Raw genomic sequence first — 24947 nt, forward strand, 5'->3', positions numbered from 1 at the left:
ATGAAGGTTTTTCCTGCATAACTGGAAGATTGGATAAACTGCCATGGCTTGGTTTGTGTCAAATGTTCCAAATCTCAATTGGAGTAGTCAGATGACATTAAAAATCCTATCATTCACATGTTGGAAAATTAACAACAACGAATCATAAATTAAATATATCAAATAGTTAATTGTTGGTTGTGAATGTTAAGTGTAGATTATAATACAAGAATCTAAGGAAAGAAGGAAAAGAACCCAAGTGAAGTCATGGTTATTAATTCCAAGACATATGTTACTTTAAAGATAGAGGTTTTTTTCCTCTTAAAATCCACATTGATTCCAAGTTTTCTCAATTATATTTCACCAACATGATATGTCTTTGGTTCTTTGCTGCGTTTCATGTAGCTTGTATTTGTCTATGTGGAGACTGATGGTACAAATTTGGGACTTGGAGCAAACCTTGCTTTTCAATTTGGAGTGCCTGAAGGTTCGCCAAGAGTAAGTACCCCTATACCCGCACCTCTTTTTCTCGAAAACAGAAAAAGAACAGGAAAAAAATTAAAAATTATCTGTGCCATTTCTTCCAAGCTTTTTTTTCCTGTAACTAATGAGTTGTGGTGTGCTAAGCCTTAATCAAAATATTTTAAAAATTCCTGGATGTGCAGGTTGTAGCTTACATGGCTAATGGTTACAAGTATCTATATCATGGTGAAATGACCTTTGATGGTATTAAGGTACTTGAGTTGCGTTTACTGGATTTTTTCTTAATAATTTTTAACTGAACATCTAAACAGGACAGGAAGGATCACCACTCTACTTCTTAATATGTTTTTCCTGTACACTTTGTATGATCTTGGATACATCTTCTATATTGTGGTGCAGTCATTTGCTGAAGAGTTTCTGGAAGATAATCTTTCAATCCATTCAGTTCGAATTTCAAAGTCAGCTCTTCGACTTCCGTCAGATTCTCATCAATCCAGTCCGTCTGTGTTTTCACGTGTATACTAAATATAGCTAAGACTGAATTGCAAGCAATAACTTGTATGGAATTGCCTTCAAGTAGAATGATGCTCCTCTCGTGAGAATAATCTTGCAGTGATACTCAAGGTATAATTTGTATCGCGTTATTATTCATTTTGGAGACAAGTAAACCAGAAATGAAATTTATATATTGTGAACAGGCTGTTGATGTATTGGTTGTATAAAATTTTGGCAATTTAGGGGAGCCGCAAAAGGATACCCTCCATTGAATTCCCGGTTCTAAAATAAAAAATAATAAGAATGAAATGAATAATAAGAATCTTTATCAAAGTGGTCATTCTCTGCTGGAAGCAGGGTTATTAAACCTGGTTTGGTGAGTGACTCAAAACCTGGGCCAAGTCCGTTTCAAACAAAGGGTGAAAGTTGACCTGCTAACTTGGAGACCTTGTTAAAAAAATTTCAAATCAGCATGTCTTTTTAATTGACCGGGATAACACTCCCAACCTATGATCAGGCCTTGGGCCAGGTTAAATGCATGCCGGCAAATCTAAAGTTTCTATTTTAGTTTGTTTAGCTGATAAATGCAATGATCATACCTGTTTTGTTCTTCCCTATCTGTTTCCTCAATGCCAACATTGTACTTGTTTATTTTTCATTTTGAAACTTCCATGCAAAAACGTCCTCTTGAACCATTTTCAACTTTCTGCACATATAAATATACCCTATCATGCTCATCACTTGAACTCATGTCAGCTTTCCAGTTTTCAGTTCTCATGGCAATCCAATTGAAACTGCTCTATTCTTCTCCTCGCAGATTTTGCCACCCCTCAGCCGGCGCCTGCTTCACAAGCTTCTCCTGACATCTGACAGCAAAATTCAGGTGGACTCAGTGGGGGGCAGAAGGCAGGAATAGTCACCAGAACACTATTAGGGGCTGGCCGGATACTGCTTGTGCTATGATGCACGAGAAACGTCGCTCTATCGATTTGGAAATCCATCAAGAAGACCAGCTCCATGAGTCTCCGAAGTTCTGCCATTTTGTGGATTTCTTGTTGAGCTTGATGAATTTTGGTTTTGTAGAGAAATTTAGAGTGCACAACATCCTTTCTTACCAATGAATATTTTTATTTACAGTTAGTATGCCATTTTTATTGTTAGTCGTGAGAGATTATAGAACCGAACAAGACATTCTTGCCAAAAATTCTGCAAGCTAGCATGCCTAAAGGTCCATGCCTGATATTGCATGGACAGATTAGCTTGCTATGTAGCAACCTGCCACATCATTTGACTATAATTAATCTGATATATTTAGTAAATTCAGACTTTATTATTAGCCAAAGTAAACAGGTGTAGTCCTTGGATGAATCATAGGACTCACCACCAAATCAAGAGTGTTCTTTTTTCATTAATTTCCTATATTGCTGCAATTTCTGTCAGATTAGAAAACAATGCTACAGTGAGATCATTTTTCACCGCCTACAGATGAACATTTCCATTGAATGTCATTTCATCACCCACCGCTAGATCTCTCTTAAAGCCTAACAATTGATCCAATCGCAATGGCGGTGCCACCATTTAGGTTAAGAACCCCTGAAGTCTGCAGGGAGGCTGTTGTTCTTTCCATGGAGATAACAATCCTTCTTGGCGGCGCTTTGCTTTTCTATACGATTCTTCTCATTCTACAACAAATCTTTTCTTACATTGGGGTGATATTACTTTCGATAGCAGCGATTGTTCTGTTGACTCAGGATCACAGTAGCAATAGCAGTCTGCCTATCACTACCGCACGCAAATTGATGGAAATTAGCAAGCAACTATGCCACATTGTTGTGTCCATCACAAATAAATTATGTGAGGAGCCTATTACAAATTACCCTCATTTGGAGAGAAGATGCTCAGGGACCATTGCTATATGGACGGGCTATGTAGCTTATGCTGGTCTTCTGATTCAAGTACTTTTAAGATATCCTGTATCATTAGACACTTTTTTTGCTGGTGGGTTAATTGCCATTGCTGTTTGTGCAAACCATACATTTTTGTTTTCTTGCATGTGGGATTCAATAAAGAGGAAGAGTCTCGGTCAAAATCTTGATCAGGCTGACAGCATGAACAAGGTAATGGTCTCAATCACCTCGGGCATTGTCTTTCAGATTTTTGTGAAAAGCATATATGAATGCATGTCAACACTTCTTGCAATCAAACCCAACTCATTCATTTGGAAGAAACTAAGCCTAGACATTGCTTCTACTTGTTAAAACAGTCAAATAACGAATCTTTATTTACTAATGTTGATGTTTTTTGCCCATCGTTTGTGAAAAGTTTAGGAGCTTAAGCTCTTTAACCTTCGTTTGTTAGTATAATTCTTAGGATCACAAAATTTCTTTAAGCCTGATAATTGTCGATTGGTTTTGCATGAGATGCCCATTTGTGTATTTCCGGAGACCATTTTTTTTTTTTTTTATGTACTGTGGTTAAATGGTTTTCTTGTTTTTATGGGTAGGTTGATGAAGATGAACTGAAGGAAGTAAAAGCTAAATGTGATGAAGATCGGCAAAGGTGGGAAGAGGAGAAGAAGGATCTTACAGAACAGCTTAACATGGCAAAATCAAAACTTAGCGAGAAGGAGAGAGCTTATAGCATGTTTGGAAACTTTAACTGGGATTAAGAAGGGAAGAAATCAAAGCTACTTGTAAAGCTTATGTCAGAGGCTTTCTCTCTCAGCCTAGATTACGAGCTTTTTCTCCGACCTCCTTCCACTTGGATTGTTAATCATACTAGTTTTGACAGGATGGATACAGCAGCTAGTAGTAGGTGGTTACAGATTTTGCAATTTTTAAAACCACCTAGGCTGATTTTATCATGCAATGGGAATGAGATTGTTGTATTGTAATTATTGATTTAGTTTTATCAATTACAGAAATTTCCTTCAATTCCAAGATATAATCAAAAAAATTATTTGTTGTGCTCAAGCAACATTTCCTTAGTGAAATTGGTAGCATGCTGATGAAGGGCCACACACACAAAAAAAAAAAAAAAAACACAATTGGGTATAGGATGAAAAATAGCTTGCACTAGATTGATGCATGCGCTTTGTCATGGGTTGTGCTAATTTATTTATAGTAAAAAAAAAAAACAATGTTAAAATGTTGTCATTGAATTTCAAAATACAAAAAAAAAAATCAATGACCTGATATAATAAAAAAAACTAAAAAAACTAATAATTTTCAAATCATGAGAATTAAATTGTAGAAAGACGAAACTAAAAAAAATCAATAAAAACATATTAAAAAAATCAAATAAAATTGTTAAAATCAGCAACTAGTACTATGAAAACATTTTTCATGACAATCCAATAAAAAAAAACACACACACATGTATTAACAAAGTTTAATTTTTTTAAAAAAAAATAATAACAACTTTCAAAAAAATATAGATCATTCGGATAAACCTTCCACTTATATCATAAAATAAAGATAACTTGATTGAAAAAAAAAAATAGAGATAATAACAAAATTTATTTTTAAAAATAAATAACTTTAAAGGATGTAATTAAAAAAAATAATTTATATTAATTTTTTTAATTTATAATTTTAGATAATGATTAAATTAAAAATATTGTATCTAAAAAGTAAATATTTAAAAACTTAATTTGGCCGGACATGTTAACTTATTTAATTAATCATTGGCTTATGCGGACTTGAATTTTCAAAAAAAATTAAAAAGAATTAATCTAATGTAATATACAATTGAAAACTTCTATAGAACAATATTTCCGTTAACTCAGGAAAATTTAGTAAAAAATCATCTACTAAGCTCAACAATATATATGTTTAACGGGCATAAATTTTTTTGAGTGGAGAAAAAGAGCAATCTAATGTAATATACAATTGAAAACTTCGATAGAACAATATTTCCGTTAACTCATGAAAATTTAGTAAAAATTCATCTATTAAGCTCAATAATATATATGTTTAACGGGTATAAATTTTTTTGAGTGGAGAAAAAGAGTAGGCTGCTATAAAAATAAATTGTAAAAGTTATTTTTAGTTCATGAAACCTTTGATTTTTATTTTTATTTTCATCAAATAACCCGGCCTCGGTTGAAAATCAGGATATATTTTTTAAAAAATAATAATTTTATTTTTTTATTTTTTATTTTACCTAGCAGGCTCTATGGATAGATGAGAGATGAATTGTTGTTCTTTGGAATTTGATTTTACAAATCTATATTTTCACTTTTAAAAATTGTTTTATTTAAGAAAATCTCATCTCGCGCCACGATTACAAAGTGGAAAAAAAAGTCACAGGAGATCTAGAAATTGATCTTCGTGAAATATAAACATTTTCTTTTTTTGGAATTTTTGTTTTTTAGATCAAAAACTTTTATTTTATTTTATTGTTTTTGTGAGGGTAGAAACTTTTTTTTTTAAAATGGTCCTTGTCAGTCAATAACGGGCTTCACAGGACTAAATTTGTAATTTCAAGAGACAGCTTTAGATAATATAATAAGGACCCAAATAATTTGTTGGGCTCTAATAAGTTTTCTTTCTACTTCTCTTAGAAAATCTCTCGGGCAGAAAGAAAAACAGCAAGCGCCGATTCCTCAGGTTCTCCCTCTCTCTCTCTCTTGCTCCTAACAGCAAGCGCCGATTCCTCAGGTTCTCTCTCTCTTGCTCGTTCACGTGTCTAGATTTCCTGCTACTCCTTTGGTTGCGCCTCTGCATAGATTCTCAGATCGCACTGCACCGTTTGCTTGGATCTTTTACTGTTATGGGTCGCCAAATTTTTCTTGATCTAATTTTTTTGAACAGTAAAAAAAAATAGGGAACTTCAGTGATAAATCTAAAATCTTTGAGATGGTTTCTTAGGTGAAATTTTTTAATGGGTTCTTATGGTCTTGTTTGTTTGAGTTGGCGTGTTTGCTAGTGCATCTAGTTTACTCTTTGTAGTTGAGATTGAATCCAGTCACTTGTGCGGATCTTGATTGTTAAGGGTAGGGAATGTGTTGGATCCGATCAGTGAGATTTGTGAATCAGATAGGAGTTTTTTTCTGAAAGGGGTAGTAGTGATTGGAATCTGGGAATTTTGGAGTTTGAGCATTGGTTGCAATCTATAGAGCTGATAGTTATAGGATGGTTAGATTTTGCGGTACTTATTGATCTTCTCGAGGATTATGACCCCTGAAAAAAAAATTATGATTTTTTTTATTTTTATTTTTGTAGAAAATGCTGTCGTTTTGCTTTAAAAACCCCTGAAAAAAAAATTATGATTTTTTTTTTCCCGTAGAAAATGCTGTCGTTTTGCTTTTAAAAAAATCCATTTATAGCAATTTGCTTATTTTGTATATGATTGTGGATTTGTAATACTTTTTACTTGTCGGGCCTTATATTTGTCTACCGTATTTGTTTATTTTGATGGGGTCTAAATGCAAATCAAAATTTGTTTTGTTACTCGAAGATTCGAGGCCACTTGATAACTTAATAGAAGGAGCATCTTCAGGTGCTGATTTTAGGTGCATTCATCGCCTTTTTATTTCAGTATAACATTGGAAGAAGCTCAGCATGGAGGCCAACAGGGGTCAGAATGGAATTCAACTCTTGCTTGCTGCGGAGCAAGAAGCTCAGCATATTGTCAATACTGCCAGAAATGGTAATCACTTCTTCCCTCTGTGCTTTGAATAATTGAAGCGCTGCCCTTGTTTTTTCTATATATACTTGCCATCACTTTGCATGCATATTCTATTTGTGTGGGTAAAGGGGGAGTAGGACAGATGAGTAGCAGGAGGGAATGGAAATGATGAGGTTCTCATTTCATTTAAGAATTATATCCCCGATCAAGGAAGAGAGGGATCCGCTTCTTTATCTAGAGTCATATTTTCAATCCTTTTAAAATTGGGAGGAAGGCATGTCTTTCTTCTTTCTTACCTTTCATTCTTTCCTTTTCCTTTTCTTGCCTTCCAACCAAACAATTAGAGGTTGGGCTTCCATTTTTTTTGCATGTTTCCTGTGGCCTACCACAACTTAGATGTGCATAACATGGTTTAAAGGAAAATTTAAAATTTGAGCTGCCACTCAAAATTTAAATTGAAGCCTAGCTATTTGTTTTCAGTTATGATACAGTAACACTCAAGTTTTACAACTTGGAAGAAACTTTCACGCTTTGCTAATTGCATTTATGATGCAAGCAGTCACTGCATTGGTGCAGATCTTGATTGTTACATGCTTCTGTTTCTTTTTCTCCAGCAAAAATGGCTAGATTGAGACAAGCCAAAGAAGAGGCTGACAAGGAAATTGCTGAATTTCGTGCTCACATGGAAGCTGAATTTCAGAGGAAGCTTACTGAGGTTAGAACACAAATGAAAGACTCTTATTAAACCGTTGATATGAGAACATGTTAAATCCACTTGCAATCTCAAATATTAGCTGCTAACTTCAATCCTTACAGTGATTCCTACTTAAGCTTATGAATGTGGAAATGGAAGTATTAAGTAATTTGCCAGTCACTTTTTCTACTTGTGCGTGTGTGATGATGAATCTATATTGCATTCATAGCATCGTATGACACTTCTCCAGCACTGCATATCCTGTACCGGCCCTCTTCTTTTCTTGAATTTCATTTCAGTCATTCTACAGAGTTGGCCATATTTGGTCATTGTCGCTCCTATACTTAAATGAAACTCGGATCAACCCATTAGCTACTTGGAGCTATGTTGTTATGTTATTCAAAAGCTGACTTGAACCTACTCGTGTGAACATCATACAGAGCAGCGGGGACTCTGGTGCTAATGTGAAGCGATTGGAGCATGAAACTGAGGCAAAGATCGGTCACCTGAAGACAGAATCCTCAAGGATCTCCCATGATGTTGTACAGATGCTTTTGAAGCATGTGACAACAGTGAAAAACTAGGATCCTCCTTGGTCTGCGAGGCTAGATGTGTTCAAATACTGTATTTTGCGTGTACTTTTTAAACTTAAGGGTTGGAATTCCAGCTTGTTGAGAATGCTTGTATTCTGCTGTCTAATATGTTTATGACTGATTGATTATGTTCCTTTGCAATAATTTTTTTGAGTAAATCGCCAAAGAAATAAATTATCCCTGTTCTTATCACCCGTCCTGGAAAACTTTTTTATCTTGGAACAATTAAATTCTTAATTTTCAAATCGATGTGGTTTTGTGGCGATTTGTTTCAGTCTCACTGGTTCTGTCTGCTAAGATCTGGATGTTGATATAGTAGTGTGTTTGCACAATATAATTTTTTTGTCGACCTTTTGAGGCTGTCTGAAAGGGCAGAACAGTGCAGAACTGCTGGCAGAAATGAGAATATCTATTACTTACTTGTATTTAAAAAGTGTTTTTTATTTAGAAATATATTAAAGGAAGGATATTTACTTCTTTCTTCAATTTTTCATAAAGTAAAACTTAAGATTAAAATCGAAAATCCTTGATATTGTAGGAGAAAGTGATGGTAACAGAGGAAAAAAAAAAAGAAAACGAGAAAAGGTAAATTATATTAACTTTCTCTTGAAGCAGCTATGAGTTATTTTTAACTTAAATTTTAGCTTGGTATGATTGGCCAGCAATATGGATCTTGGACCGACCTCCATCTCTCAGCGGCGCAAAAAAATCACACATCAAACCATCTAGATAGTGGTTAAGTGGTAAGAATTTAGGACTAAAGAGTTTGTTCCCTCTGTGGTTTCAAGTTCGAGTCCTTGATTGCTCATATGATAACCACTAGAGGCTTACATGATCTTTAACTTCAGGGCCCGTGGAATTAGTCGTAATGCGCGCAAACTAGCCCGAACACCCACATTAATCTAAAAAAAAAATAGAATCACACATCAAACTTTAAAGGATATAATTTAATTGATTAAATTTTAAATTTATTTTTTAAAAATTATTAATTTAAATTTTATAAATCTCAGGATAATTAAAAATTTATATAATTATTAATTTTAAAATCTATAAAATTAATTGAAATATATACAACTAATTGGACATTTATATTAATAAAAAAAACACCATACAATATAGAGGAATTTAATCATCTTCCAGTTAATTTATGAGCTACGTAACTAGAAATTTGATGGGCATCTCTACAGTTAATAGAATACGCAGAGTCTAAGTTACCTCGTCAGCAATTATTAAACTGGATCGATAACGTGACCAGCCTGATCAGAAGGGCCAAGTGCAATTGCATCCCAAACAAGCAATGCCAGCAAAGGAACGATTCTACCCAGCAAAACTGAAGCCCTTAGACGCTTGAGGTCACCACCCAAATATGCACAAAGAACTGCAGGGATATTGAATATCGTAAACGTGGAGGCGTTCTGTTGATAAAAAAAAAAAAAAAAACATATTTTGGAGCAATTTTCTTTACCAGGTGCTGGATCATGATTCACCAAAGCAAAAATCATCACAGGAATTGTAGCTGGGACTTTTTCCCTGTCACTGCTTCCCTCCAATCCTGACCACCCTCCGAACGCAACTGCCATCACCTCGATCGCTAGTAGTAATCCTGTGTATTAGTCCCTAATTGTCAGCATTCATGTGTAATTATGTATTTATTGAAGTAACTTGCCTAGGAACATGTTACTATGCGAAAGTAATACAGTGTTGCCAAGAGGAACAGAAGGAGCTGTCCAAATAAACGTAGCATTTTATTGCATTTCTAAACATGACTTCAATAACATAATTATCGTATACATATCATGGAAACAGTAAGCCATTGATTGGATTGATCAGTTGCTTGAGTCCCACCAACAGAAATAAGCGAGGTGAATATAGGAGTGAAGAATCGGTAGGCCATTGATTGACTTCATCAGCGATTCTTTGCCGTGGTTACTAAAGGCCTTCGAGTTATAATTTTCCTTTGCTCTTGCTGCCATTTGCAGGCACAAGAAAGATAACCACAGCTGGAAGGAAAGAATCCAATGGTTAAATCAGTGCATCACTGGCATCAATTGAAAGAGAAGTTTCAAAAAGAATCGAGAGGAAAGACTATTAAGAGAAGGGAGCTACTTCGTATATACTGTACAGTCTGTACTTGAAGTAAATTGTACTGTGACATTTTTGTGCCCTTTGGAGTACAAGGAAGAAGACGAAGGCATGCACTGTGTATCCATGTGACAGAGAGAAAAAGAAGATCTACGGAAATGAATGAACCATGAATGCAAGCTCCCTCCAAATATCTTGAAAGTGGACCATGTTAGAAAGAAGATCCATGGATTTGTCAAATAACTGAGCAGCAAAACATTGAACCGAGTACAAGAATGCAATTCAAACAGTGTGCTTTGCGGTTTCTGTATCCTCGCATGTCATTTTACAAGAACGTGCACTGTTCTCCTGAACCCGTTCAATACGCCTTCTGAAAGAAAGGTGCCCATAAATGGGCTCGCACAACACCACGAGACACGTTGAGAAGGACTATTCAGAGCTTTTTCCAATTTTCTAGCAACAACAGCTCAGCTCAAGGCCCGTGAATCCTCGCTGTAACCTACGGATATTCTGGACCACGCCAGGGTGCTATGCTGTGTCTTATAAACCATATTTTCAGATGTACCTAAGTGGAGAAATAAAATTGGGCCCATTCAACAACAAATTTAGTCGACCTTAGTTACTGCCACTTTGACTAATTCTTTTTTTGCCCACAAATTTGAAAAGGAGCTTATCAACAAGGATTGTTAGACTTTAAAAAAAAAAAAAGTTTAACAGTGAATTATCAGCGGTTTGATTCCATAGTTGAAAATGGGATGGTCAACCGTGAACATGCTTCCTCTGAAGACACGTATTAGACAGGCCCATTATTCAAAGACCTAATTTGGACACCAAGAAATTAATATGCAAAGGATCCAGTAAACAGAGAATAGATGAGTCATAGCCAGTAGGCTGGATTGTGACCCGGGAACGTGAACAGGGGAAAGGGTTAAGAGATAAACGTGATAAGGACTGTAGACTTATGGAGGTATGGGAAATCAACTTGATGAAATGTGACAGGACCACCGTGAGTGATTGGACAGAAGCCAAGGAAGTTCTTGCTTACTTCATCGTATTGTGTTTGCTGTCCCCTGTAAGCTTCGGGTCAGTGCAAGCCCATCTCCAAATGTCCATAACGCATTCAACCCTGCTTCTCCGCGTCCATCTATCCCTCTGCTTTTGTTTTGTCGTGATTCCTTTTTCTTTCTTTTTTTTCAAGAAATTTGATGAAGGTCATTGGAAAAAATTATATACAAGCAGGTTGATGAAACAATAATTCATTAAGTATGGGAATGAATTTGGAGCCTATCGGAAGTTAAAGACGTCCAATAAAAAAAATTCTCAAAAAATTATATATTGTCTTGGTTACGTGTGAGCTCGGATGAAAGCTTTATAAGAAGTTAAGTGGGCCTTAATATGATGTTCACCGTGATTAGTGGACTAAGTGCTCGCAAAAAGATCTCTAATCTCATGGATTAGCATCATACTATGAGAGGAAATGTGGAGAAAGATGGCGGTGTTGGTGCCGATGATTCTCCTAGTACAACCCTTTCCGAGTCCATTAATTGCATTGACAAAGCTAATGAAAGTGAAAATTAACAGCTAAGAAAACAGCTTTAGAGAGATATCGAGAGAGACCCTCTAAGTTTTCGTGGGCAGAGGGGATGTTTTATATATAATTGGATGGACGGGATTGGAGCATTGGGAGCTAGCTTGTTAAATTTGGAGAAATTAAGTATCAATTGAATATTTCTAGTGGTCGGCTTCATGATTGCCAATGAGCTTGCGTATAATTGAGCAAGTGGGGGATTTTTATTTGCAAAATCATTATTAAAAATCTATATATTCTCATTATCTACAAAACAATGAACAAGATATGATGCAATTGACTTGTCGTCAGTCTCTTGTTATCAAGAAATTGTGTAGATTAGTGGATCAGGATAACATGGAGGTGTTTCCATCAATCCGATGCCAACCCAGCGTCAATTTCTGCACGACGAGTTGATGGGCTCCCAAAAAAACTTGCCCGAGGACCAGTTGACATGAACGGAACATAGGAATGCCATGAAAAAAGGAAAATGGAAATGTATTTTATTTAGTCTATTAAAACCCTAGCAGAAAGAGTAGTCGATGTGCTTCTGAGGATGTGAGACGAGTATTTGACAGTTTCAATTAATTTCATGCAGATGAATAGGTCATGGCCATTGACTAGCCTTCCTGAAACCAAGGACACGATAATTCTACACATTTTTTGCATATCCATTTTTTGTTTTTATTGTCTACAGATAATGATCCATTCCCGTTATCCAATAACAATGCTACATGAAAAAGTTATTCGCTACCGTACACGGATAATTCTGGGAAGCTTATTAAATCGCCGCCGGGAATCGGTCATCGGGAATTGTACAACTTCTATTAGCCTTAGGTGCACTGTTGTAGTCAACTCTTTGAGATAGTTTCTAACGTGTTACTCATGGTGGATAAAATATGACAAAGAACAGAGAGAGAGAGAGAGAGACTCTGATGATAGTGTTTTTAATGATATTTTCTCGACACAGGATTAATGTTCAGGATTCAACTTGTTTTTTCTTCTAAATAAAGGATACAGAAATGGTAAGATAAAAATTTAAAAGAAACACTCGACAAGGTTTTTAAAGTGCAGAAAAATATATGTTCTCTTTATTTTATTTTATTTTATTTAGTTGATTAGAGATAAGTAAAAAATCGATAAATTCATTAAATTAAAAAAATAAAAATAAAATAACTAAAACTAAACAATAAAATAAGAAATTAAACTAGTTAGAATATTTTAAAAAATATTTGATTTGGTTTGCTTTTAATTAAACTAAAAAATTTTAACCAAACTGAATTGGTTTAATTAAAAATAAATCTAATCAAATTGAACAAAAAAATCAAATTAAACCAAAATACATAAAAAAATTCAAAAAAATCCCAAAAAACAACAAACCTTTTTGTTTTTAATATAAAATAATAAAACTAAAACTATTTTATTGAATTTTGATTTTTAATTTTTGATATAAAACAACCAAACCAAAAGGAGATTATTTTTTCAATATCAAAGTTCATAAAAAATACTATTATTTTTCTGATAAGTTATTATTTTATATCAAAATTTATTATATAAACATTGGAATAAATATTTTATTTTTTAATATAAAATAAGAATTCTATGCATATATATATATTATATATTCATAAAAAAATAAATTATATTTTTATGACATGAGATAAAAATCTTTTAAAATATTCTACTTATTCACAGCAATTTATACATGTTTTTTTTTTTTTTTTATCGCTATATGTTCTCTTTATTTTATTTTATTTTTATTGATGAGGGATGAGTACAAAACTGACAAATTCATTAAATTAAAAAAAAAACAATAAAAAAATAAATTAAACTGATTATAATATTTTAAAACATATTTGATTTGGTTCATTTTTGATTTTATAAGCATGAAACTAAAAAAATTTAACCAAATCGAATTGATTTAATTGAAAATAAATCAAATCAAATTAAATAAAAAAATTGAATTAAACCAAAATCTATCAAAAAATTCAAAAAAATTCCAAAAAATAATATATATATTTTTATTAATATAAAATAATAAAATTAAAACTATTTGACTGGGTTTTAATTTTTGAAATAAAACAACCGAACCAAAAGAGATTATTTTTTCAAAATTAAAGTTCATAACAAATATTATTATTTTCTAATAAGTTATTATTTTATATTAAAATTTATTATATAAACACCAGAGAAATATTTTATTTTTTTAATATAAAATAAAAAGCCTATATATATATATTATCTATTCAAAAAAAATTATATTTTTATGATATGAGATAAAAGTCTTTTAAAATATTCTAATTATTCACCACTATCGGACGTAGGGCTAGATCCATTTTTCCGGCAGTAAAACAGGGCTGAAATCTGCTCAACTGCAAGTCCACCTCCTCAAATTCGCTATTCTCAAATGTTGACCAAGCTGTTGCTTCCTCTCACCTTACCTTAAACTATACCCCGGCAATAACCTAACAGTGACCTACGTTGGCCTCCAGCACGTAGACCTGATGGTGCCCCTTTTGGCCCTCGATCTAACCATGGCAATTACCAGAGCGGAAAAAACAAATCCAATTAATTTCGTACATCGAAGACTCGTAAAATTGGTCTGCTTAATTGGGGAAAAAAACATATCATTCCACCGCAAATAAAAAAAGAAACAAGAATTTGTATAGACAATTAAAAAAAATTTTGGATAAAATCTTACCAAATTATTTCCGTACCATAACTTTAGGTAAATTATTTCTTGCAGTCTCTCCCCATCAAATGATAGAATAAAGAATAGAAAAGTTTATATACATACATATATATTAAAAAGAAGTTTACTAGGTCACAGAAGTAACAGCAAACATAAAAACAATGTCTTCTTGTGTGTGTATTTTATATAGAAGCGTACAGAATTAGTTTAGCGAAGAAAAATAGGTTTAGGATTATTTTTAAAATATTTTTTATGTTTTAGCGAAGAAAAATAGGTTTAGGATTACTTTTTAAAATACTTTTTATGTTTAAATAATATTTTTTTAATTTTTAAAAATTATTTTTGAAATTAGGGTGTCAAAATAATTTTAAAAATATATAAAAAATTATTTTTAATAAAAAATAAAGTTTTTGTGCGGCTCCGTTCTTCCGCCGGCCCCTACCCCACGTGCAAGGACAATCCGGGCGGGAGGAGAGATTAGAAAAGAGAAAAAAAAGTACAAGGCAGCGGTCTTTGTTCGTCATCCATTTGACCGTTGATCACGGGGAAACAGTGTGAGCAAAATCTAGATCATTCAATCAGGAGCGAAGACATGAAGCAGCGTTCAAGTACAATCTGTACAACCGTTAATGCTCCGCTCCGTTTTCTTCGTTTTAACTGCGGCTGTCATGCCTTGTCGAGAACTGATCCGGTAGAGATATTGAATTTAAGCATCTTTTTATCTCGACACAATTTCCAGCATCAAAATGTTAGAAAACATTTATTTAGTATTCTTTTTAACAATATATATTTAAAAAAAAATATTAAAGCTACGACGTGAAAGGATTTCTAAGTATCATTCTCCAAAGCAATTGAGGAAACTTAATTCCCCATTAAAAAAATTATGAGAATTTATTATTATTTAAATTTTAAAAGTGTGATTGTTGTTGTTTTTTAAAGTATTTTTTATTTAAAAAATATATCAATAATATTTTTTATTTTTAAAAAATTATTTTTAAGATCATTATATTAAATTTATTTTTAAAAAATTATTTTTGAGATTATTGTATTAAATTGATTTAAAAAATTAAAAATATATTAATTTAAAATAAAATAAAATTTTAATTTTTTTTAAATATTTTTAAAACACCTTGCCATACAGGCTGAGGGGGATTTGAATCAAAATAAAACGAGGAATTTACGCTTTATCACCAGGCGGCTAATTTCTTTACATCGGTGACAGAGAAACCATCGAGAGTAGTAAAATATCACAGGATAGAGAAAGGAATGCAAACGGGTCAATGAAATTAAAATAGTAGAAGCCTTGCCTATTCATGTAGGTGAGGTGGCCACATACTATAAAGATTATGAGAGAGAGAGAGCGGGGGGAAGGAGTGACCGCGTTGAAAAATGTTCAACTGGTTTTAAAAGCCCATAAACAGACATGCTCTGCAACTGCTGTGTTCTTGGCTCCTCTTCCTATAAACACCAACACCTCTCTTTGGCTTCTTTTGTGTTTTGTTTTTTCGTGTTAGCTAGCTAGCTGTTTGTTTGTTTTTTTGGTGGCTGGCTAATCTTTTTATGCATCAATCTAGATACTACTACTTCCAGCTTTGGCGTGCTCTGATAAAAGATAACTACAGCACACACAGGGAGAGGAAGAAGAGATAAAGAGTGACAGAGAGAGTTGGGGATTGGGCAAAAGGTTTTTCTTTTTCCCTTCGAAGAGAGAGTTTCTTGTTTCTTTTCATTTCCTTTCTTTTTGTTTTTTTACTTCTTTTCTTGTAAAGAATGATTGGTTACAACTTACAAGGCTGAACTGAAGTGAAAGTCTGGTCTTGGTGACAAAAAAGAAAAGAAAAAAAATCTTTTAAGTTTCTTGATCATGAAAGATTGCCAAAATACAACACGCGGGGTGCTGCTTTGAAAGGATTGGTTCGTTGAGCCTTCTTTTCATATTTTCTTGTTCTCTTGGAAGTTTATTGTCTTAAATTCATTAAGTTTTAATTATTCAGCAGCAAGATCAAATTTGTCTGCAAATTCATCTAGGCGTCAACGCACTCTTTGTATAGCCATATTAAGATAAAAGAAGCCGCAGCAGAGTGTCTGCAGCGTTAGCATCAAAAAAAGATTTTATTATTGTTCAAGAAACAAGCAAGAAAGACGTTCATTCCATCAGAAGAAATTTCACAAATTACATTTTATCTTCTCTCTCTTTCTTTTTCTATGGAGTACAATCAATCTTCAGAAATGCAAGAACCCAGCATCGACACTGACAAACTCAGCTACGAAATCTTTTCGGTTCTTGAAAGCAAATTTCTTTTCGGCTATGATGATCAGAAACTCTGGGTTCCTAAACAGATCTCTCCTGCAACAATCGAAGCAAAACCCGAGTCACAAAATCCTTCTTTTCTCACAGAAAACAACAGCAACGGGTTGTCTGCAATCAAGAATCAACGAGGGAAAATCTGCATATTGTCTATTGATGGTGGTAGCAGTCTAAAAGGGATTATTTCAGGCAAAGCATTGGCTTATCTCGAAAACGCTTTGAAATTGAAATCAGGTAACCCTGACGCCAGAATTGCTGATTATTTTGATGTGGCAGCCGGAACTGGAATTGGTGGAATCTTCACGGCTATGCTTTTTGGCACCAAAGATCATAATCGTCCGATTATGAAAGCTGAGGAGACTTGGAAATTTTTAGCTGATCAGGGTAAGAAATTTTTCACTTCTGGTAACAGAAATGTTGGGTTTTTAAAGCGGTTTTTCAAAGGGAGCTCAACCGGTACGACCGCTGCCACAGCCGGTTTAGAGAAGGCCATGAAAGAGACTTTTACTGAGAAGGGCCGGAATTTGACTTTGAAAGATACTTTAAAACCGGTTTTGATCCCTTGTTATGATCTTTCCAGTACGGCGCCGTTTTTGTTTTCTAGAGCAGATGCCTTGGAAACGGACAGTTTCGATTTCCGGATTTGGGAGGTTTGTCAGGCAACATCAGCTGAACCGGGCTTGTTTGACCCTGTTTTAATGCGGTCCGTTGATGGTCAGACCAGATGTTTGGCAGTCGATGGTGGTTTAGCCATGAGCAACCCGACCGCGGCAGCCATAACTCACGTGCTGCATAATAAGCAGGAGTTTCCGTTTGTTAGAGGAGTCGAGGATTTGCTGGTGTTATCATTAGGGACCGGTCAAATTCTTGAGGTTAGCTATGATTATGAGCAGGTTAAGAATTGGAGGGCCAAGCAGTGGGCTCGACCGATGGCTCGGATTTCAGGTGATGGTTCGGCTGATTCAGTGGACCAGGCAGTGGCCATGGCATTTGGTCAGTGTAGAAGCAGTAACTATGTAAGAATTCAGGTATGGTATCTCGTATTACACAACTTGGACATGGTTTTTAGTTTGCTTGATTTTAATGCACAGGACAGTTGTGGCCAGGCTGGAATGGTTAACCTAGTTGTGTCTTTTACACTCATATACAATTTTTGTGCATATTTAGCTGGGTTTGGTTTTTATGCAATTAAATGTGGTGTTTGCAAGTGTAAATGGGGTCCGTGTTGCATTTTGTCTAGTGGCTTCTGTTTAGCCGACATGTAGGAGGGATGCCCGGGAAACCATAAATTCAAGCCCCTCAGTGGCTCTACCTCATGGCGACGGGTGTGTTTGCCACTGGTCTTCTTGCTTTCTATCGCCAACCTCGAGACTCGGATTTCTTGGTGTTGGGTTCTGGAAATCTGGTTTAACTTTAAAGTTACCATGGTTCCTCTGTAGTTTAGCTAACCCACGTCCTTTAATGTGGTGAGTCTTGGTCTTAATTGCATTTTTATGAAAATAATTCTGTGCATGGAAGAGAAGGTAGAAAAGGGACAGCGGGGGAGGCTTTTGTGGTGGGGCGGTGGCGTCACTGGTGTTTTTTCTGCAATAAATTGTTGATAGAAATGGCTGGAGACTGGATTTTCCCCAAGAGTGGGTGGTATCAATGAGTGGTTACAGAAATATCACTCATGATTTTATTTTGATATATATATATATATATAGAGTAATTAGCTAGAGGCATAATTAGCTATGCTTTCATTACGAGGATCACTTGTAGCCATGCTTTATTTGCTGTCAGATGCAAGGACACGGTCCGTGGCTTTGGAATTCTTACACCGCCTTTGTGTTAGGCACCTATGATAAGAAAGAAATTTGAAGAGAGTAAAATTATTAGGCAGTCCATGTATTTAATTTTTGCTATATAAAGTGGATACAAAGTTGATAATAGAGTGTGTGTGGAGGACAAGTCAGGCTGCTTTTTTTTTTTTCCCTTCTTTCTTTTTGATGTTTAATCGGCGGAGAATCTTCGGATTGTACAGCACCAAAACCAATTTATTTTCCAATTTTACTTTGTTAGGTACCATTCCAGCAAACCTACTATTGCATCATTCTAGTGGATAATTATTTTTATATGGAATGAAATTCATAATTTTTTTTTATTATTATCTTAAAATGTGCTGAGAATGCTACTCTTAATGTGGTTTTAATCATGCTGCTAAAGCATATATAGAATATAAAATGAGCAGTGGATGCCCTCAGTTGTACAAGCTTCATTATTTGTGTGGCCAACGTCACTGGGTCCATTCTTTTTTGGGGGGTGGTTTGGCTAGTTCACCAAGGTTCGGTAATTTCTTATAGCAGGTGGATTAAAATAGCAATGATTTAATTACAATTCTCCAAATAATTCTATGGATTAAATTATCTGACACCTGCGTCCCGATCTCTTTATTATTTATTATGATTCAGTGTTTTTTTTATTATTATTATGATTCAGTGTTATTAAATATGAGAGGTGTTTAATCTGCTAAACATATTAACTCTGGCGTGACAGGCAAATGGGTCCAATCTGGGAAGATGTGGACCTAATGTGGACACAGACCCTAGTCCTAACAATGTAAAGATGCTGATTGGAATAGCAGAGGAAATGTTGAAGCAGAAAAATGTAGAATCTGTGCTGTTTGGTGGCAAGAGGATCGGGGAGCAAAGCAATTTTGAGAAACTTGATTGGTTTGCTGAACAGCTTGTGTTAGAGCATCAGAGGAGGAGCTGCAGAATTGCTCCCACTGTTGCTTTCAAGCAAGCTCCACCGAAACAGCCTAAGATTATTCTCAACAATGTCAAGACCAAAACCAAACATTAAAAATAAAATGTAAGCTCTTTCTTTCCATTTACTGTGTGATAACCCTGTATCCTTACATGTTATTGTCTCAAAGCATCTTACTGAACCCTACTTTGAATGTAAATGATCAAGCGGGGATACTCATGATACAAGAGGGAAACGTTAGAGGGGTTCAAGTATTTTTCACCTCAGGCTTTCAGAAATCTTGCTGGGGTTTGGGAATTTACGAGTTTGAAAAGTTTGTATTACAGTTTTTTGATCATTACTTCAAATCTGATTTTGCTTTTCCAGCTTTAAAATGTCTCTGTCCATTTAAACCAATTGCACCGACCCAAAAGTGGACACTCCTCTCTGGGGACTAAGTTAAGCCATCACATTTAGCTCATGCACTCTCATTATTGCAGTGCATGACCCATGGAACCTAAACCAAAGCTCATGTCTTGTACAAATTCGGTTGTCTTAAATAAATTGACGTAAAAAGCAGCAGGTAATAGCCTAGAATTGTCATTTAGTGAATTCGTGGGCTCACCTTGTCATTTTCGTTGTTTGATTCGAAAGCTCAAACAGCCACATAGCAACCAGTTGTTATCGTCTTTGTTGAAGATAAAAGTCAGGGGATGTAAGAAAAAAGCAAAATGGTGATGTGGGCAAGCCCTTCTCAATTGTTGTCGGTCGACCGACACTGATTCTTGTGATGGATTAGGGATATCTTGGTCATTCTATGGCACCACCTCACGGTTCCTGCTTCTGTGTCATTTATAGATGAACCAGATCATTGAGGGTGCTTGAAGGTATATCCATGGTACCCCAAAAAGAATTCTCTTTTATCATTGTTTGCTTTACGGTTAGGACACAGTTGAATTCTATGTCCTCGTCCCAACACTCTAGCCTATAAATCAAATGTCATTCGTATGCTAAAGGAACCCTGCTTGTAAATATTGGCTATGGTGTCACATCTTTTTATTGCCTTCAAAGTTCCCTAATGTCATTGGGTCCTTGGACTGATGTGGAGAGGGGAACTATTGCATTATTTCATTTAAAGTTTCAAGGGCTGCATTGAGAACATCTGAGGTGAACATTTTTTGTCTCGATTTTTCTTACAACATCATGAAGACAAAACCTTTTAGACTTCTCCCTTTTGTTTGATTTCAGTTCAAAATAGAGAGGAAAAATAAAATATCTATGCTTTGAGTATCGATGTAATATCAATGCCCATCACGTTCAATGGATTTGAATAGAGTAACAAACTCAATAGTATAATAGTCTTGGTTGGAAAGTTCATTACTTTTCTTGGTGGTTTGATTTAATATTGCAGCCTGCATATTACTGCGCCTATCCATGTATTTGACCAGTATTCAAGTACTTTATAGACCATTATTATTCTATTGCGTAAATAAGGGGAACTCTCCTTCAAATGAATTCTCTTTGGTACCTACCAGCAACCATTAAATTTAGCCCCATGCCACCGTATGGAATGAATTGTGTGCAATGCGGGGGACCAATAACGTTAGAATTACCCTTCAAATTCACGCTGGGTTTAATCGTGTGATTTCAATATTATAGAACTTGCCAGGTGAGTGTAACAGGGATTAAAAAACAATTAGAGAGAGAAATTAGTCCTATTAATCCATGTTTAGCCGTTAGAAATCAAGTAGAGAGAGTGTGATGTGCTCCAAATTTGAATTCACATGTTGATCATTTTGCCTTTCCTTTTCAACCTCAGTGCTGCATTGTTTTGTCCAGATGTTTGTAGGGGCGCGGTCAAAAGAGTTGCATTGGGCTGTGAAATTTTGAACTTTGTGCCTCTTGGTCTCTTTTTATTTGTTGCAGTTCATTTACGATTTATTTATTGTTAATAGTAAATTTACGCTCTGAAATGCAGGTGAGAAATAGATTTTAAGAAACAAAAAAGAGAGAGTGATGTAGCAGCTTTTACTTTTCAAAGCCGTGAAGATAGCAAGAGAAGGAGAGGATATCGTGTGAAAAAGGACAAGAGAAACATGAAAGGGTAGAAGATCTTAGTGGGATACTTTGCCTGCTAGGTGATGGACATGGTGGTGTCCACTCCACTTTTCTACCACGGTAAGGAACCAGCAAAGAAAAGAAACAGAGAAGAAAACGCAGATATAATGCCAGTTCAGCTTTTGAAGGTCAAACCAATTATCAGGTTTTGATGTCTGGAAGACTCTTTGCATATTTTACTTCTTTAATTTACTTACATTCTTATTTAGAATCGCTCATCTCTCTGGGGAACTTGAGTGGGGGTGCATGATGGGCTCCCTGTCATATAACCCCTGATACATAGCCAAAGTTCCTTATCCGACCTTTGCTCCCTTTTCATCATTTCTTTTCGTTTCTTTTCTTTTCCTCCAATAGATTGTAGTGTTGAAGAACAGATTTGAGAGTAATTCTACCAAACCTGCTAAATTGATATTATTTAAATATATTTTAAAACAAAAATTACTGTGTACGTACAGTAATATCTACCTTAAAAGGACCATCCACATCTCCATGAATGGAGAGATTTACAGGTCAATTTATACACATAAAAGCTGCTTTTCTTTTGAAATTTTCATCCTTGATTACAGGATTCTGGTGCTGTTATGATTGTTTGGAGGAAGGGAATTTCCGACTGGTTGGTGGTGACGTTTCGTTTTACTTTTGATTAGCTTTTTGCTTGGCCCCTCGCTATTATCAAATGATTAGTGGGTTATTAGATGGATAATGGTAGGCGGGTTAGATATTGAAAAATTCTCAGATGGAATATTTCATACGCGCACGCCTTGGATTGCCTCTGCCTTTATAAAAGAATTTAGCTTTCATGTCGTTGGGTTCTTAGGGCTGTTTACCTTCTTTTCTTTACAATTTAAAAATGTTTTTTTATTATTTTAGATTAATTTTTTTAATATTTTAAATCATTTTGATGTGTTAATGATAAAAATATATTTTAAAAATTAAAAAAAATATTTTAATATATTTTTTTAAAAAATAACCATTATTACATTTTCAAATTCTTCTTTAATTTATGGCTGCATTTAACGATTAGGATAATTATTGAACTTGACAAACCAAAAAAAACATGAATATTATACTATTTTTATCACCTTTTACGTTTATTAATGAGGATTTTATTTATTAGAAAACGGTAGATGCTGTCTGGGTGCTTACTTCTCTTCGAGTCAATATTCATTCCAATACATATTAATATTACAAAAAGAAAAATGAAAAAAGGCATCTTTTTGGAGGAGGGGCATCCCACCTTCGGCTACACAACTAATATATAGCAGTCCATTCAAATTAGTGGTGCTACGGGCTAACTTTTAACCTTTTTTTCCTTTTTTGATGAGGACATGAGAAGAACAGAATCAGTAGGGGTTGCAATTAATAATGCATCTCCTGAGTTATTTAATTTCACCGCTCAATATAGTAATTACATAATTATTATGGGAAATAAACATTTTTCTTCAAATCAATGTCATATAATCAATGAATTCTTGATTTAGCAGTTAAGGTCTTGTTGTATCCTTACAAGAATAAAAACACGAGTTTGTCCATAAAGAAAAATCCTTATTAAAAGGATAGTCACAAATTTCGATTGGAATTGATCTTTCCTTTTAAAAAAAGTTATGAAAACACCCGGATAAGAAAAAAAAAAAAAAAAAAAAGCATATAATTTAAAGGGTTAGCTAGGGTCTCTCATGTTCCTTCCAAGAGAGGATGATCAGCTATACACGCCTTGCCACCTGCTGTGTAAAATCTAGAGAATTTCTGTTCTTATCTTAATTTTGCATACATGATACGTCAATATCATTTAAGTCCCCCTCCATTACCGATGTCTTGTGGTTATTATATATGCGCGCGCGCATGTGTCGAGCCTCGTCTCTATCTAGTTCATGTCTCCTCTCCTTCCAGACAAAAAAACAATGTGATGGGAGCAAAAAAGAACATCTCCTTTAAACCTCTAACTAATCCACAAACTTACTTATAATTTAAATAATCATTAAAATATAAATATAATTATACAACCTGACCTAATCCAAGACTTGGGTCAGGGTTAACCCCCTGATTAGTAGATCCACCCATTTTAATTACAATACAAACAAACATTGAAACAATCATGTTTGAAGATAAAACAATAAGCTATTTACATCGTTTTATTTTTCTTGTATAAGAAGTTTAGTTTAAAACAAAACATGATGATCTTGATTAGCGGATTGCTATGTTATAGGTCAGCTTATGAGACCAAACTACGACTTTTACAACTGTACATTGTTAAAAACGCTAATCTCAACCCTTTTCTAAGTAGAAATTATAATCTCAAAGGATGATGTCTAGTCCAACATTCAATTTGTCACAATCACCAAGTCAAAAGCAACAAATTAAAATTAAGACAAATGCAAAGCTCAACCAGACAAATTGATCCGCCTGACCAGGCTTTCTCATAAATCATGGACTCGTGACAGACCAAATTGCATGCATCACACCATAATTTTACTGCTTTAATTAACCTCCCACCTCGTTGTGAGGGGCAGCGTGGATTACAATTACTAATTATAAAGTCCGACCCTTTATCTTTTTTACAAATTTTTAGTAATCATATGCCATGCCCTATAATCCCCATACTTAGCCCGTAAATCTCTCATGTTTGGTCTGGCCCCATATGGCTGTAAAGCACTTTAGCATGAAGGTTAAGGAAAAAGAACCGTGGCTTTAGTGCTAAAGCAGCACATAAACATTGATAAAAAGCATGCATACATGAAGACATTAAAAAAGCAAATTAACGTTTGGTGCGGTGCTTCAGACATGCTTCTTCCTCCCTGATCAGTATGTCTTGTCATGGGCTCATAGCTTGACGGTAGAAAGGTGCTACCACCTGTGACTAGTCCCCGTGTCACGTAAAACCGCTTGTAAACTGGCTCCCAAGCAGGGGTGGTGACAGAACATTTTAGAAAAAAATTATCAATAAGTTTACTTCTAGTAAAGGCAAATGATCATTAATATACATAAATAGGCATAGTTTGGCTGTTGTTTACTCGATATTTGTTTAATAAAATAGATTTGATTTTTAATCAATATATATAAATTATTTAATTATTATGTAATGGTAAAAAGCCACTTCTCACCTATGCAACTCAAAGCCCACATTCGAACCTCTTAATAAAGCAAAAAGAAATAAATTTTATATAAAATCAACAAGCTAAGTACTTTCATAACTTATCTTCTAAATAAATTCATTTTTTATTATGATACAAGTATTATCCTCTAATATATATTTTAAAAGATTACCATCATTACTCTTTTTTCCTTTAGTTTGCTTTAAAAAAAAAACACTTTTATAACAGTTTTTTTTAATATTTAATTTTGTTCAATTGTAAGATTGTTGTAATCAATTTATTTATATTACCATCACTGTAAAAAAAGATAAATATAATTGTGCTTATAGAAATGGAAAAAACATAATTCTTTATATTTATAAATCTTAATTTAAAAAAAATTAAGTGTATATATATATAATCTATGGTTATAAGGGCAAGGATGTATTTTTCTTACCTTAAAAACTTATTGGTTCTTGATTAAGAAGTGTGTGTATATATAAAAAA

At 34.4% G+C, this 24947-nt stretch overlaps 3 protein-coding genes and 1 long non-coding RNA gene across 9 annotated transcripts in view; 3 read left to right on the top strand and 1 right to left on the bottom strand.

Moving 5' to 3' along the window:
- The window catches only part of LOC105130780 (protein disulfide isomerase-like 1-3), a 3212-nt gene extending 2040 nt beyond the window's left edge, over window positions 1–1172 (top strand). The window contains exons 6-8 of the mRNA XM_011033445.1: window positions 385–477; window positions 645–713; window positions 862–1172. Of these exons, the coding sequence (XP_011031747.1) occupies window positions 385–477; window positions 645–713; window positions 862–987 (288 nt within the window). The 3' untranslated portion in view covers window positions 988–1172. The remainder of the gene's footprint in view (window positions 1–384; window positions 478–644; window positions 714–861) is intronic.
- A 4295-nt stretch (window positions 1173–5467) lies between these two features.
- On the top strand, window positions 5468–8067 carry LOC105130781 (V-type proton ATPase subunit G 1-like). 4 transcript variants are annotated; one of them, XM_011033446.1, is made up of 4 exons: window positions 5468–5567; window positions 6499–6609; window positions 7203–7303; window positions 7723–8067. In XM_011033446.1, exons 2-4 carry the CDS (start codon window positions 6522–6524, stop codon window positions 7864–7866), a joined length of 333 nt encoding a protein of 110 aa, XP_011031748.1. In that variant the 5' UTR covers window positions 5468–5567; window positions 6499–6521; the 3' UTR covers window positions 7867–8067. The 4 variants fall into 4 exon arrangements, with proteins under 4 accessions (XP_011031748.1, XP_011031749.1, XP_011031750.1 ...); XM_011033447.1 differs by having other exon boundaries at window positions 5474–5568; window positions 6518–6609; XM_011033448.1 differs by lacking the exon at window positions 5468–5567 and adding an exon at window positions 5586–5618.
- A 972-nt stretch (window positions 8068–9039) lies between these two features.
- Window positions 9040–10300, bottom strand: LOC105130782 (uncharacterized). The gene is made up of 3 exons (XR_843312.1): window positions 9982–10300; window positions 9341–9875; window positions 9040–9253 (listed from the first exon to the last, which is right to left on the bottom strand). It is a non-coding gene; the product is annotated as an uncharacterized LOC105130782 (long non-coding RNA).
- A 5218-nt stretch (window positions 10301–15518) lies between these two features.
- On the top strand, window positions 15519–21821 carry LOC105130783 (patatin-like protein 6). Of its 3 annotated transcripts, none has more exons than XM_011033453.1 (3): window positions 15519–17552; window positions 19060–19333; window positions 19367–19642. In XM_011033453.1, exons 1-3 carry the CDS (start codon window positions 16422–16424, stop codon window positions 19372–19374), a joined length of 1413 nt encoding a protein of 470 aa, XP_011031755.1. In that variant the 5' UTR covers window positions 15519–16421; the 3' UTR covers window positions 19375–19642. The 3 variants fall into 3 exon arrangements, with proteins under 3 accessions (XP_011031755.1, XP_011031754.1, XP_011031752.1); XM_011033452.1 differs by adding an exon at window positions 21230–21821 and having other exon boundaries at window positions 15520–17552; window positions 19060–19377; XM_011033450.1 differs by having other exon boundaries at window positions 15520–17552; window positions 19060–19642.
- The last annotated feature ends 3126 nt before the right edge of the window (window positions 21822–24947 follow it).

Source organism: Populus euphratica, unplaced genomic scaffold (assembly GCF_000495115.2).
Source record: "Populus euphratica unplaced genomic scaffold, PopEup_1.0 scaffold29.1, whole genome shotgun sequence".
NCBI classification, from domain to species: Eukaryota; Viridiplantae; Streptophyta; class Magnoliopsida; order Malpighiales; family Salicaceae; genus Populus; species Populus euphratica.

Coding starts and splice junctions, on each gene's coding strand:
- LOC105130781 (XM_011033446.1), top strand. CDS start 6,522: ATGGAGGCCAACAGGGGTCAGAATGGAATTCAACTCTTGCTTGCTGCG. Junction 6,610..7,202: donor TGTCAATACTGCCAGAAATG/GTAATCACTTCT, acceptor CTTTTTCTCCAG/CAAAAATGGCTAGATTGAGA. Junction 7,304..7,722: donor TTCAGAGGAAGCTTACTGAG/GTTAGAACACAA, acceptor AACATCATACAG/AGCAGCGGGGACTCTGGTGC.
- LOC105130783 (XM_011033452.1), top strand. CDS start 16,422: ATGGAGTACAATCAATCTTCAGAAATGCAAGAACCCAGCATCGACACT. Junction 17,553..19,059: donor GTAACTATGTAAGAATTCAG/GTATGGTATCTC, acceptor CTGGCGTGACAG/GCAAATGGGTCCAATCTGGG.